Here is a 15,587-nt window from a genome sequence, read left to right as displayed (position 1 = left end):
CTTACACGACTAGTCTCTTTTATCTTTAAATATTATTATAATTAAGGCTTGATTATTTAAACTGGAATACCTTTTCCTTGGGGGGAGGGTTTAGTTTTCTTTTGGGACGTCTTGTAAGTAAGAGAAATTCCTATTATATTTTGTCAGACCACACTTTAGACTGATGCAGAAACCACCTGTTGAACCAGCCCACCATACAAAGATAATTAATTCCATATTGCTCTTTGAAAAGATCACCGGTAAATGAAAAGGGGAAAAAAATCAGGACCTAAGTCTTAATCTCATTCAAAGCCTGTAATTTCCTTTGTATGGTCTGGTCAAGTCATTTATATCCTGCCTACTCCAAAATGTGAATAGGAGTATTTATGATCAATGTACATATGCCAGCTGGAACCCTGTTTGATCCCCACTTCTCTCTTTATCTTCGTTTTTCCCTCTGGGCCAATCTGTCTATTATATGGCCACTAGGGGGAAACAAAAACCCAGTTTTGGGACTGGGAAACACCTGGAACTGTGCAGGAGCCTAAAGGACTTTTTAGTAATCAGTGATAATCATAGTGCTCTGTCTTTTGAATGGGTCTGTTGTGGCTAGGGCTGACCTTTGGTCCAACTGGGCCTGTCTCCCCACGTTCACCCTTTCCTGGCGGCCCCGGCTCTCCTCGCTCTCCCTGTTGAAACAGACATATCTGAAAATGTTCTGAGTCTATTACATCATTCTGACTCATAAACCGCTTTTAAATATTGATATTACATATTTGAATGATAAAGACAGGCTTAGCACTAAAATTTAGTTATATTCATTCTTTCAGGTGTACAGTCTTGAAAGGTGTCCTTGGATTGTTAATAATTCTACTTTTCCAAAGGGGTCCATGAAACCATTTCTAAAAAACAAAATAGAAACCCTCTGTAGTGTTCTACATAGAACCTTAACAGGTTTCCCCAAGAGGGTAAATAAAAAATTTTTTTTTAACACTCTTAGAAAAAAATCAATTAGTATCCTATTGTGTTCTTTGATTTGTCTCTTTGGAAAGTCAGTAAAGGTTGTACTTTCTGTGTATGTTCCCAAACAGAACCCTTTAAAGAAGTGAACATTATGAACAAGTATGTATAGAACTATTTTAAAAGTGTAGGAAGCTAGATACAACCTTTGTAGTTCCTAATCCTTGTTTTGAAAGCTAGTTTTTAAATAATTGTCAAAGCACACTGCACTACATGATTCTTTAGGAATCAACTGATGGCCGTGTGGAAGCATGTGACTGGCCTGCAGTCTGCCATCCTCACTTCAGTAATGTCACCTTTTTGTTTGCACACAGTTACTTTGCAGTTTTGGACTTCTAGAAGCCTAACCTTTCTCACATTTCTCCTTGTCACACATATACTATGTTAAACCTAAAATGTGGAAAATAGAACCAAAATTAACAGCTAATGACTGGACACTGATTTTGTCTCAATCCAGCCAATGAACATATTGCTTTAGCCTGAACACTGCATTAATTATAAAATATATACTGATGATCCGTTGTTATATAATTGGATGTTTCTGGAGAGTGGATCTCATTTTTTCAGTTAGAACAGGTGTATTTCTGCAGGTTGAGTGTCCAGTCCAGCACAGTGACCACAGAATAGAGCACAATATTAAATAATCTGTGTATCATTCAGCACAGAAACACTAATTTGTGTGGTTTAATTGTGTGCACGCAAATGTTTATTTACCCACCTTGGTTCCAGGTAGTCCTGGCAGCCCTGGCTCACCCTGCGGGCCGAGAAAGCCAGGTTCACCCTGTCATGGAGGAAATGTTGTGAAACTAAAGAATCTGATATTAAGAATTTTTTTAGTATCTAAAATGCATAGCCATAAACATCACATCTATATTAATGGCACTTCCAAAGAGAGTACATTTAAATACACAAGGACACACAATGTAAGATTGTAGATTAGGGTTATAGTTTAATAACTGCACACCGAAAACATATGGGTACCTATGGGAAACAGCTGGTATGAGTTCATCCCTTACAGTTATGCACCAAACACTCATTAGGTGCTAATTGCTCCCCCTTGTGGAGAATATTGATCAACATCAGTGTGTGGTTGAGTGAGGTATAAAGCCTTGATATTTAAAATATCAAAAAACTTTCAGAAAGCCAGGGCTTCACACAAAAACCTTTCAGAAACTGATCTTGCATTGACAAGAATGTAATTTCACAAAATATTACGTGTCAAAGATTCTGCTTGTTTCTTTCTATTCTGATCTACAGTCTGCACAGTATCCACAGAAAGCTATTACCATAAATGTAAGAAGCTTAAATGTATATGTAAGGGAGGAACACACACTGTGTGTAATTATAGTCCATATGTCTATGACAGAGAAGAATTGGGCTAAATGCACTTGCTTCAGGCCTGTAGTGACCTATGACTGTTGGAGAGTTGTCACTTGGAGAGTGAGGGCAGGATTTGCAGGGAGCCAATCATAACTGTGCGCTTCCTGACCCAGTGATGGTCATAGCTGCAGTAAATTGTATGCAATAAATTTGCTTCAGTGCACAAATTTCCAAACTGCATGAGTGGACTTGCAGACAAACCTATTTGCTCATATTTTCACACAACTGGAGCAGAATGATGCTTCCTAAAACAAAAGCTGTATGTGTTACGTATTTCAAGAAAGAGAGAAATATGAAATAAATTTGGTGTGAATAAAAACACCTCATTTTTCCATAATGTGGTATAATACCACAGAACCATGAGTATAAATTATGTGTGTTTTCTCACATTTAGGTTTGCAAAATGACTGGAAAATGAAATATTGATATTTTTCTGGTAAATTATTTGCATTATTAGAAAAATGGACGCCAGTGGGTAGACGTAAAACTAAATGAAAAGCATCACTATTAAACAAGAGTCCTCAGTAATAGGAGCGTGAGAATAGCATTGTAAAAAGTGCAGTTTGTGTGTGCTGTGTATGTTCATAGTCCTTGTTTCATTTCAAATTATAACACAAAAGAAATTAAGTTATTATTAGTAAGTCCTGTGTTCACATTAAGTCACCCAGTACTGGTATATTGGTACGTTGTCAACTTGTCAGCTGTGAGAGATTTTTGTACGTGTTGGGTTCCACGTGTGAAATGTTTGTCCAAATTTACATAACAAAACAGTGTTAGCATCCAAAAGCTGTCAGCCCTTAAGTAAACGGGTTATAAAAATGGCAAGTATTTTTACAAGACCAGCAGGATACAAGCATACAAAAAAGTGGTGCAGCCAAACAAAACAAAATAGCCACAAGCATCATCTCATGCCTGCATTCACATGTTATAGTGTTCAAGCAAAGTGCTATATTAAAGCATCAAGGAATAAATTAACACTAAATGTATGTATTAAAACTCCAACCCCAGTAATAAAATGCACATTACATAGTATCTGGTGGATTACTGGTAAATTGGAAGTGGGAAAATGTTTACACATGAATCTGTCTCTATTAAAGCCTGTTCTGTTGCTTGAACTGCATCAATGATTGATTGCAAAACAGAAGATGTTAGCTCACATCCAAATAATGTCTTTATGCTAGCTAGTGCCACACATAAATCTAAGGAATTTAGTTAACCATGACAAAATAAGTGTAATCAAGCCATAGACACCCTGCCACAAGTACAACGAACTGCAGTGAGTCATGGACTGGTGTTAGGCCGCTGTGTAGGTGGATTATGGGAATGGGTGTACAGTTAAATCACCAGGATTAGCTCCTACAGAACTCAATCAGATTTCTACATTTTATTTCTAACTATATAGGAGTCAATACATCACTAGTGATTTTACTGCGCCAAATTGAGAAGGTTTATGGATGAAGACACAGCAACATTTACCTTTATTCCGGGAAGTCCAGGCAGCCCTGGAAGTCCTGGTTCTCCCTACACAGGAAAAGTGCAAGAAATTACAGCCAAACCAAGCTAAGCCTCCACTCCTGGCCCTGAGCCTGGAAAACCAGCTCAACCACTAAAGGTTTCACTCACTGTCCACTACACCACTAAATCAGACCTCTGTGTTTTGACCAACGTGACAATCATCAGTTCGCTGTTGTGGAAGCTAACAGAATTGGGCGTTTAAGGATGTTTCAGTTGGGTGACTTCCATGGAAATCTTGTGCACATTTTCAGGAATTGCAATTCCCTTGGTCATTGTGTCAACCAGCATGTTCAAACTGAATTATGTTTAGCATGCATGCAAAGTGGATAATAGACCACATTTCTGAATTCTGTGGTGACTCATTCTTATCTCTAAAGTCACTGTTATGGTTCTCAACAGACATAGGTCTATAATTACTGCTCTGGAGGCTAAGTAAATCATGAGAAAGTGGTGAAGAAAAGCTGAGTCCTCAAAAGCATTAACATATCATTAAAAAAAATTTTCATTGTTAGTTAGGCATTCATGCTCTATTAAAATTAATACGCATAGGGAATGTAAGTAGGAACATTTTTTTCAAAACAGATCTCAGGCGACAGATTGAGACTTGCACATTACCACTGCATCTCCATAAAGCATTGAAAATATGATGAACTAGTCTCCTCAGAAATAGCTACTCTCCAAGTCTCACTTAATTTCACTTGTATGAATTATTCAGAGTAGATTATCCGTTCTTTCATGAGAAATCAGTACCAGTTATAGAGCACAGTGTGAAACACAATGAAATAAATAGACTAAATGGCTGTAGTGTAATATTCAGACATGGCGTTGATGGGGAAAAGTGTTTGGTAGTAGAGCTTACAAAGATGTCCATTTTCTGCCTGGATTCTTCCTCAGTGCAACATAAGTTATGGTTATCAGAGGCAAACAGTGCTCTCACGTAAGCACATCATTTTGAAATATGATATAAACAGCATCCTAATAAAAATGTTTAATATTATTATCTCAATGTTGCATTTTGTAAAACATGTTTAACATGTCTTTGAGCCACATTTAGCTCGTGTTGTTTTACCTTTTGCCCACTTCGTCCTGGTTCACCTGGTTCACCCTGTAATACCATAAGGCAAAAGAGTTAAACCATAAGGCAAATGACGACACAAATAAAATAGCGGTGAGTGTGCTAAATAAATATATAAACCAAACTTCAGAAAGTAATCACAACCAAAAGATGAATAAAATTCTGGAGTAAATTTTACCTTAATGCCAGCAGCAGAAGACCCCGCATCACCCTGAGGATAAAAATCAAAATATTTTAAATTGCAAATACCAAGAAAATGTGTTAGCATTTCCTGTCCTTTGAGCCATTTAAACATTCAGTTCCTGTTATCTTTCATGCAGGTAATCCATAAATGTGTATGAGGGAAGAAATACACCTAAAAACTCATTACAAACTGCCTGGCCTGATAGTGACAACTGAGTAAAGGTAAAATATTTCCTTATTTAAGTCTAATAAATCTACAGGGTGTCCCAAAAGTGTCCATACATAGGGGAAATTAACACTTTTTAGCAAAATGTCTTCCAAAATTTTTCATACTTACTTTATATTATATTATTATATTACATATTTTTTCAGAAAGCCTTTAAGAATGCCGTTGACAAAAGAAGAACGTATTGAAATCATTCTCAAGGCTGGATCAGGAAGCTGTCGCAAGGTTGCGATGGAAACATGGCAAGCACATCACACACAACGCTGTCACCAAACTTATTAACAAATTCAAAAAGATTGGAAGTGTTGCGGACCAACCAAGAAGTGGACGTCCATGATCATCCACTGATGAAGGCACAACCAACGTGGTGCTGGCATCCACAGTCCCCCATATATGGAGACTTTTGGGACACACTGTATTTTATATAAGAGCACACGATAGCAAGATTTAGTGCGTAAACACATTTGGATTTGCGGCTATTCAAAAAGTTCTAGATAGCCAGATAGTGTATAAGTTAGCACATATCTGCTAAACCACTCACTCACTTCAAAGTATCAGTGTCCAATTAAGTTTACGCTTTTCCAAACCAAGCAAATGACAAACATCCACAGTAATATGTATTGTTATTGCTGAGTTGAATCATGGTGTGAAGGCTGGCACAGCTGATACACAGGTGTGATGGAAAATCTGTTCTGCTACACAATAACCCTTGTGTCCAAGTGATACATTGCCTGAGAACGCAGTGCAACATCAAAGCTGAAGCAAATTTTATATAGGATATACAGCACTTACTCTAGTAAGATCATATATACAACTCTAGTAAGACCATCATGTTGCAAGAAAAAAATCACAAAACAAACAGATTATTTAATACTGAGTAATAGAAATAGAACTAGAGTGTTAAATGGCAGTGAGTGAAGGCATATCTCAAAATGTACAAGTGATAACTGAGACAAGGAGAAGAGTTTATGGACAAACAGCCTGCTCAAGCACCAAACACTGGCAACTTGGCAATGTTTGGATTTAAATTCACAACCTTCAGTTACTGTCTGTGTGGAGTTACATATATACTCCCAGTGTCCATGTGGGTTGCCTCCAAGTTATTAAATTTCCTGTCGCTTCCCAAGAACATGCTGCTAAGTGTATTGGTGACCCTACGTGCGTATGAGTTGCCCTGTGATGGACTGGCATTCCATATAGGGTGTATTCCTGCCTCATGTCCAGTGTTCCCGGGATAGGCTGTGGATCCACAATGACCCTGACCAGGGTGAAGTAGTCACTGAAGATGAATGAGTATATGAAAGTTTCTATTTTCTCTGCAAGCTAGTTATGTCAGATTTTATTAGCTCCTGATGTAATATGCCACCATAATATGCCAGTGAATGTTTAGATCCACTAATTAGTGAACCTTTAAAAGAAAAGTGTCCCTTTTAAGTGTCCCATTGCTGCTAAAGCACAGTACAATGCTTCTCAAAGTCTGTCACTATATTAAGACATTGTTTTGACAAATGGACCCGGGCAATTTCCAAAAATGAGACTATTTGACATCTATAATTACAATTTATGGATTATAGTGTGCATCCTGATGAAGATGAAATAATAAGAGCTTTCCCACAGTTATGTATAATAATATTAACAACAATAATTCAATCATTACAAATATCTGAGTCTGAATCCTCAGTGTTTCTGCTCCAACAAACTACTTTTATGAACAATCAACAATTTCTATCACTAGCCTTATGAATGCAACAACTTCTCTCTAGCATGGAATGAAAGCTGAGATGATAGTGTAGAAAGTCTGCTTTTGATTTAATAACAGGGGTAACTGATCTCTTTCTTATTTTGTTCTAAAAATAAAACTAATATTGTACATTGTTTCAGGCCAAACACTATAGTATCAATAACTCAAAAGAGATCTTTTCATATGAAAAGCATTAGTGCAGTGAGGATATTTTCATGTTTTGTTTGCTCTTATTGTGGTTTCTATATTGTCATCATGGGTTTCAATTCATCAAAAATTGTCCACAAGTGATTTTTTTTAGTTTCATAAAAAAATAAGTAAAGAAAAAAAAAGATTTTAACTTGCTAGATTTATGTATGTCAGCTCATAAGTGCACATACTGTAGATCCAGAGAGAAAAAAGAGAGAAATGCACTCCTTTCTTCAAGGGTTCTTTGGAAGGTTAAGGGTTCTTCGCTTCCATGACTTTAAAGGTTCTAGATTCAATCTGTTTTTCTACGAATCTAGTAAACAGTAAATGCCAAATAATAGTTACAAACACTTGCAAAAGGATGCAGTATCATTCGTCACATTAAGAAATAAAAGCAGCAAGAGCCTGTCTATTCAGTCCAGATATGGTCCAGCTACCAGAATCCTTAATGTTTTATCCTATATTTTTATGTATATACCTGACAAAGAATCCCGATTATAATCTAAGTAGTCTGTAAATGCCCACGCTAACCATCTCAGTGTTGAAAGTACACAGATCCTCTATAGATGCAGGTGCAACTCTTTAACAGTTGGTATCTGATTACAAACTGAATTAATTAATGAGTCATTTTCACTATGTCACTTTGCTATCAAACAACCTGATCAAACCATGACTTTCACTGTCTGAGGAAATCACACTTAGACAGCCTAGGCAAGCTTAACGTAAATTTAAATAATTTAATGGTGAAATATATTTATCATTTCTTAAAGCAGAGATAGGCCAAAATCCTTTTTTTTTTTGTCTTTTATGGCTATTTGCCAGAATTGAGCCACAGCGACATCCGTTGGGTTTTCCCACACCGCCATACATATGACAGATGGCTCCTGCCTATAAACACACAGTGCTCTGTCAAACATCCTGGAGGGAAGCAGCAGGCGTTTTTAGTGGGGTGTCTCTTTTTTTAAATGGAACAACAGAAATAAAATGTGTGGCCAATAATGATCACTGGGAGAGAGTTTAATCTTCCTCTGGGATGTGATGTGCAAAAGGGGAACAGAGGGCAGCAGATGATTAGTGCTGGTGGGAAAGTCAGTGAGTGAGAGCGGGAAGGCTGGGCCCTCTGCCTGCTGCTGAATTTGAGTTTCCACATGCGTTCTGCATTCAGAAGTTGCTGAGGAATGCATGCCCTGGGTTTTATTAGAGTCATTAATGAGAGTGCACAAGGCATACTTAATTTTTGCATTTTCTGCTAGCCATAAACTGGATTACTAGTTACAGCTGGATATCACTAAACAGCTCAGCCCATGTATGCTACCACATTCATTGCTTGTCATTTAAATTTTATATGGATGCTTGTGTAACCAAATGCATTGTGGTAGATGAATACTTCAAGCTGAACTTGATAATAAAAGTATTCACAATTAAAAAGAGCATTATTTTTTAAATTATATTTTTACTGGATCTCATTGTTTCATGCAAACTTGTCATTTAGTATTGTATTGTTGTTATTTGGCATGTAGGAGAGTGCTATTTCCTACATCAAAACAGGCCTCTTTTTTAATTTATAGAGTCGTATACATTAAAAGACTAAAGTGTATTCATGACTTCAAAATGCATTCTCATGTGTACCTGTGATTTTTTTTATCCAGCACATTTTGTGGAGGGAAACAACTTGACATATAGCAGCTATTCCATTTTAGGCCCAAAGAAGTCATGTCAACTGAACAAGAAAAGCTTCCATTCCCATGATTTTCCTGCACAACTGTGTATGCTAACATTACATGTGGACTTTGACAGGGAAATCGTCACTATCCTTTTGCCAGGTAGGAGTGTGAAAAGTCACTGAGAAATTTCAAATGTTTGCTATTTAGTTTATCAAAGCTTCAAGTAAGAGACTTACCCAAATCTTTTCCAAAACAAGCGATAAAAAATCAACGATTGCACAGGGACAGCACATTCCAAACCAAATCACATTTACATATACTATATGGCCAAACATTTGTGGATATCTGACCATCACACCCAAACTGCTCCCACAGTACACAATTGTATAGAATGTCTTTGTATTCTGTAGTATCACAATTTCCCTTCACTGGAACTAAGGGGCATCAGTGCCTAACCTCACTAATGCTCTTGTGGCTGAATGGGCAAAGCCATGCTCCAAAATCTAGTGGAAAGCCTTCCCAGAAGAGTGGAGTTTATTATAACAGCAAAGGGGGATTAACTCTGGAATGGGACATTCAAATAGCAAATACGGGTGTGATGGTCAGGTGTCCACAAACCTTTGGCCATATAGTATAACCTGTTTAATGGCCAGTTTAAGCATGTGGTAGAAATGGGAAAAAAGGCTCTTATGTGAATGATCTTCACAATAAAGTTAGTTAATCCATTTGCTCATAGTCAATTTATTCCTGGAAATTTGCTGTCTGCTTAAATCCACTTTAGTCTGGTGTGAAGTTTCATTGGTAAGAGTCCAACTAATTTTGGTGGTGACAACATCAGTATAAGTTCACAGAGAGAGAGAAAGGCGCAGAAAGTACTATATGTAGTGCTATAGGACTTGAGTCCAGTCTTGGACTTGATTTCTGTATTGACTTGGACTTGTCTCAGTGTTGCACATTGGCCTCAGTAACACTGTCATGGTCTCGACTGAGAATATGTGTAAATAACGTTCACGTTGTCTTTTCTTTTCACATATACAATGTTTTGCAACAAATAATTCCTTCTTGCAGAAAACATAGCCTAATCATTGCCGCAATGCGTGAATGCAGTCAACTACCTGAAGGTAAGGCGTGGTTTTAAAAAGGGTTTGATCATTTTTGATAGTCTTAATCTGGTCTCAGTATCACTTTCATTTGGAATCAATCCTGACATAGCCTCAGCTCGCTTAAGACTCAGTCTTGACTCAATCTCAGTTAATCCTGGTCTTGGACTTGTCTAGGACTTGGCAGTGGCAGTCTTGACTACAGCCTTAAGTAGAGGACCTTAACAAAATGGATAAGTTTAGGATGTCAATACCATAAACTATGGTTTAAAAATAAGTGAAAGAAGAATTCCATTTCATTTTCATCCTGAAATAGGCAATAGCATTGGAGTGTCTCAGTTTTCTCATCACATGTAATCGGAAGAGTGATTCATTCTGCCACAAAAGCTCAGCTGAAGAGGTGATGAGTGCTAGTTACAGTTAAAGTTATAGCTGTAGTTTGGTTGTGCCTCTTTGGTGCCCAGTTGTTTAAACTACGTCAGCTTGGCTAAAATGATTATTCTTAGCAGAACATGAGAATTTGTAGCTACAGGCGTTCTCAATAGTCCAGAGGCAAGCAGGGCAGTATGGTTGCTGGCAGATGACTGGAATAAGATTTGACTTCAAGACTGTGAGGCGCTACATGGAAACTGTGTCACTGGCCTAACTCTCATATTCATTAAATGCTTTCTTGCAATCCAATTAGCGTTTACGTGTACAATGTTTTGACCAAAATGCATTTTTCCACCTCTGCGATCTCAGCAAATTTCATACCCAATTAAATATTTATACACGTCAAATGTTTTATTACCAGTTTAAACTATGAAATAAATCTTTTTTAATGAATTATTATCAGAGTATAAAGAAAGTCGGAGTTTAACACATTTTCCCACAGTCCTTTTGCTGGTTGAAGTCAATTTATGAGTGACATTGCATTGTTAATAACTGTCTCAAACAACATATTTCACCTCATCTGTCACACTCAAGCCACAGCAGCTATAGCAGACATCAAGTTCCACTCAAGCAAGATGAATTATTTTTTAGTTACTCTGTCCCTTGCACACATCCTATCAAACATTTGGACATAATCTCGCAACCCTAAATCCCTGGTTTCATTATTTATTCTTTCTTGCCTTGTTGTTACAGTGTTACCTTTGTGAGCCAGATTCTCTTATTTTTCCTTGAATTTATAAACCCAAATCTTGGCATCTACTGAATGGACATGTCAACAGACCTGCATCTACCATGAGAACTTCACAACTCACTATTGACAAACCTTTATGGAAAACTTCAGACATTATTTCCAAATCATGACAGAGTGCACTTTAACTATATAAGCTAGACAAGGATGCAATGCATCAGTGCCCTTAGTCAGTGGTGAATCACACTTAAAATGTCTGTTCTAATCAATTCAGTATATGATGGCAGTCTTTTATCCAAGAACGGGGTCATTAGGTGACAAACATGGAAAACATGCAGGCACCATGATGTTCAAGAAGACTTTCTGTCTTCTCTTTTACACATGTACATATAGTAGATGGTACATTTTCCTCTGGGTAAATTATTGTATTTAAGTGATTTAGACACAACTTGTCTTTACCCACCACTTTTCAAAAGCTGCTCAAAGGTTGTGCTATAATTCAAATGTTCATGGCTCTGCAGTATGAACAATATGATGAATGTCAGGAGGATTTTTCCTTTTTTCTAGATGAAAGAGTACAGTAGGAATTCTGCATGTCAGTCAAGAAAATGTGTAAGGCATTTTATTTTCCATGATACCTGCTTCCTTATTCATATCCCCCCTTTCATTTTAACTGTTTTATTGCAGCAAGGTAGATGAGATCAAAGCTTTTTTCAGGCAACAAAGTTTTATTGTAGCCCAATTTCTTTTTTGGACTGCCTTCCATGCATGGAAATGGTCCCGCATCTGTTTCCTACAACGCCTTTTTTTTTTTTTAACTTGGCTGCTGTACACAGTACCACTTTGACTAAGAATGTCCATAATGGTAAAAAAAAATGGTTGTACTCCAATGTGTAATAAATTGGTGGAGACATACTGGGTACATTTCTGTTCCACAGTCTATAAGGATCCCCACCCCCTTAATGTAGTGTGAAGAAAGTACACACCCTCCGTGACTACATTATGTGAGGTTTAAACATTTTCATTTTTTGATGGCAGTGAGACAAACTGTTGTACATTTTGGTATCTTGTGATTTTAGAATTAGGCCTGTCAAATATGTTTTGTGAATGGCTTTGTCTGGCAAAGAGCGCAATGACACGGAAAGAGCATACAAGAGTAATTGTGCTGATCTAATGCTTAGGGGTTCTACTTCAACTTGGGAACCTCCCAACATAGCCCTCAGAGAGGCATTATCTACGGCATGTATATATAATATAGCTTGGATCAACAGTATGTCTTTACCCACTGCTGATCTGGAGTCAAAATTATTACTTTTTTACTGTCTTGTATGGGTTTATGAAAGTGCTCAGTCATATACACTATAAGCCAAACGTATAGAAGCAGGCAAATGATTTTTGAAGTTTCCAAAATAATTTAACAGTTAAGGAATATTTCCAACAGAACAGAACATTAGACATTTAGTGTAAACAAAGATTTTTTTTCTCTGAAATATTTCAGTGAAGTTATTTTTCCATATTAAATGTATTAAATGGGAAAAGCTAGTACAGTCTTTGCTGATTAGTTACAAACTCATACTTCATAATCATTTGTTTAGGAGCATCTGAATGTTAGAATCCAGTAAACACAGTATATTTAGGCATGTGATAAAAGTTTAAATGCAAAAACAAAGTAATGACTTGTACACTACTGCTGCAGACATTTCAGCCCCTTTTGTTCAACCTTTAGCCTGATCCACTGAGTAGCAAAAACTTATGGCAACTTATGAATACCATATGAAGGATTAAGTTCACTAGTCAGTTACAGTTGCATAGACATGTCCTTGTGCAGGCTTACCTTCTCACCAACATTGCCCTTTGGCCCCTCTTCTCCCATGTCACCCTATAAGAAAAGGCAAAAAGTAATATAAGAAAATATAAGGAAAAATATAATAATATCACTTAATAAGGTCTGCCATTCAGCCCTCTTAAGTTTTAGAGCATTATCATTATTGTATTGCAGTTGGGACAGTATTTAGCTTCCAGATTTTAGATGAAAAGCAAATTTTTGAGTCACAGTGCCAAACTACTCGCAGAATATTTTGATCCTTTGTTTTTAGCCTGAAGGACGTGCATTTATTTAATAGGCAGATGCCACAGCCATATCCTTGGTCAGAGGATTTACGAATTTCTTTAAGAAAGAAAGGTTCACTGTTTTTGTTCACTTATCATAGCTTCAATTTGTATGCTTACTTTGGTTACTGACATAAACTGTTTTATTAAACAGGTGATGAAATATTCTTTAACAGGGAATGATGATAGGTGAAGATTAAGTTGGTATGCATGTGCAAAATAAACTGACTTTACTGTGTATTTGCCTGCTATGTTTTTGTTTAAGCACTTCTTTAATAGCAAGAGAGAGAGAGAGAGAGAGAGAGAGAGAGAGAGAAACTCTGAATGTATCCATACTCAAAGAGCCTTCCTGCTGCTTATGACTAATTTTACAACACATTAGCTGATTCATAGAATCCTTTTCTACCTTTTCAAGCCCATTATACATGTTTTCTTTTCAAGCATTGTCTGCAGAAATTGAAATCATTAGTCTAAAGCTTAAGTGAGCATATTGGGACAGCATCAACAAGGTCTAAACAAAGAATAAATTCAGAAACAATATAATTGGCTGCTTGTGATTAGAATAAAAGGCAACGTGAAAGGCGACTTAATTCCCAAAGCGCTAAATTTCTGTATGTTCTATATGTCCTTTCCACAGGATATGCTCTTTCTTCCTAGTTTCCAGCCATCATTACAGCATGGGAAAGGGACTCTCTTTCAACAGGTGGGTCATGTACATCTAGACAATCTGATGACAAACTACATATTAAGAAATTTATGTTCAGAAAATTCGACTTGCTCTTTGTTCCATAATAAAATTGGACCAGATCCACAGTTTATAGCTTCTGTCCACACTTATAATTTAATCTGTAATACAATCTACATGTAATGGTATTCGTTAATCAAAGTATTGAACAAGCTAGTGGAAGAGTTCAGCATGTCATATAGCTTTACTGTTCATTGGAACTTCGTTGTTTAGTTGGATTTGTCTTGATTCATATTCGTATTTAGTTTTTTTTTTTTTGTTTACGAAGTACCTTCAACCTAGGAGAGTTTGTCATCTAGCGTAACGTATGAATGCAGGAACATGGCTTTACCTTTTCACCTTGCTCTCCTTTGTCACCCTAGTTGAAAAGAAAATCACACATGTTAAGAGTTCAGAGGTCAGACAGTGCAGGAGTAAGGAAAATAAAAGCACATTGCCTGTTTAGATTATATCTATGATTAAGTTCACATTCAATTAAGAAATGAAGCTCATGTTACAGCTATTTCTTCCACAGATGACCTCAGAAGTAATTGATGACCACTTCCCTAGGCATTGTGCCTCACTTTAAAGTAAACATTCACATGCAGATACAGAGGGTATGATATAGTGCACAGAGGCAAGACAGACAGCAATATTTGAAATGAGATGTAAATATTTGCAATGATGGACACAATCCATATGAAAATCAAGTAGAGTGGAACAGTTTGGAACAGTGGCTGATGATATTCAATATTCTTGCAATTTCTTGCATTTGTAATGATGATGATTGGGAGTCACATAGATGTTTTGTCAGATGATTTTTCAAATTTCAACACATTTCTGGTGGTTTCATGTTAAAAATAGACTCTGCTTGTGATTGATGTCACAACATAAATCCATTAAATCTGCCTCAAATCGGAGAAATCTGAGATATGAAATGGATCCCATGATTGGAGATAAATTACGCACGTCACGTGCCACAAACCTTGGCACCAGGGATTCCATCTAATCCGGGCATACCCACCTCCCCCTACAAACAACAAAACACAGAATGTGACCCATTCAATCTCTCCACACAGGGAGCCATGATCTGTTGCACCAGAAGAGTATCAGGAGTCCAGATAAGATTATTGAGTTCTCATTGTCATGACTTTTTTCATGGCATGTAGAGTTTTTCTGTTTCTATTTTCATAGGCTGTAGAATTATATCTCTGAGCTGTATATCTAGCTTTTACATACCACTAGTTTTAAACATCCACAGTAGTCCTGGAGTTGTGTTTTAGTCCTTTAGCTGTGCATTTTGCTTATAAATATATACTCTTTATCTGAAAACATTCAAAAACCTATCAGAAATTAAGCTTAATTTTCAGACAATATGCTACAGTAATGCTAGTCTAAAATACATCTAATGTATTAGTTTCTGGAGTTAAGTTTTTCTTCATATGATGTGAAAGTAATTGGCTTAAAACAAATTTCTACAGCATGATGATTCAATGGTGGAACTAATTTGCTTTATAATGAAACTTTACAGCACCAGAGGTGCATTTCATGAGGCTTGGCAC

General features: G+C 36.8%; 1 protein-coding gene across 1 annotated transcript in view; it reads right to left on the bottom strand.

The window, feature by feature from the left end:
* LOC113540597 (collagen alpha-1(XXV) chain) overlaps positions 1 to 15,587 on the bottom strand; it is a 156,469-nt gene that overhangs the window by 16,902 nt on the left and 123,980 nt on the right. The window contains exons 12-19 of the mRNA XM_053233368.1: positions 15,011 to 15,055; positions 14,378 to 14,404; positions 13,027 to 13,071; positions 5,148 to 5,180; positions 4,964 to 4,999; positions 3,856 to 3,900; positions 1,718 to 1,780; positions 600 to 668 (exon numbers count right to left, since the gene is read on the bottom strand). Of these exons, the coding sequence (XP_053089343.1) occupies positions 600 to 668; positions 1,718 to 1,780; positions 3,856 to 3,900; positions 4,964 to 4,999; positions 5,148 to 5,180; positions 13,027 to 13,071; positions 14,378 to 14,404; positions 15,011 to 15,055 (363 nt within the window). The remainder of the gene's footprint in view (positions 1 to 599; positions 669 to 1,717; positions 1,781 to 3,855; positions 3,901 to 4,963; positions 5,000 to 5,147; positions 5,181 to 13,026; positions 13,072 to 14,377; positions 14,405 to 15,010; positions 15,056 to 15,587) is intronic.

This window comes from Pangasianodon hypophthalmus, chromosome 4 (genome assembly GCF_027358585.1).
Source record: "Pangasianodon hypophthalmus isolate fPanHyp1 chromosome 4, fPanHyp1.pri, whole genome shotgun sequence".
In the NCBI taxonomy this organism is placed as follows: Eukaryota; Metazoa; Chordata; class Actinopteri; order Siluriformes; family Pangasiidae; genus Pangasianodon; species Pangasianodon hypophthalmus.
This window is presented reverse-complemented; position numbering and strand designations above follow the sequence as displayed.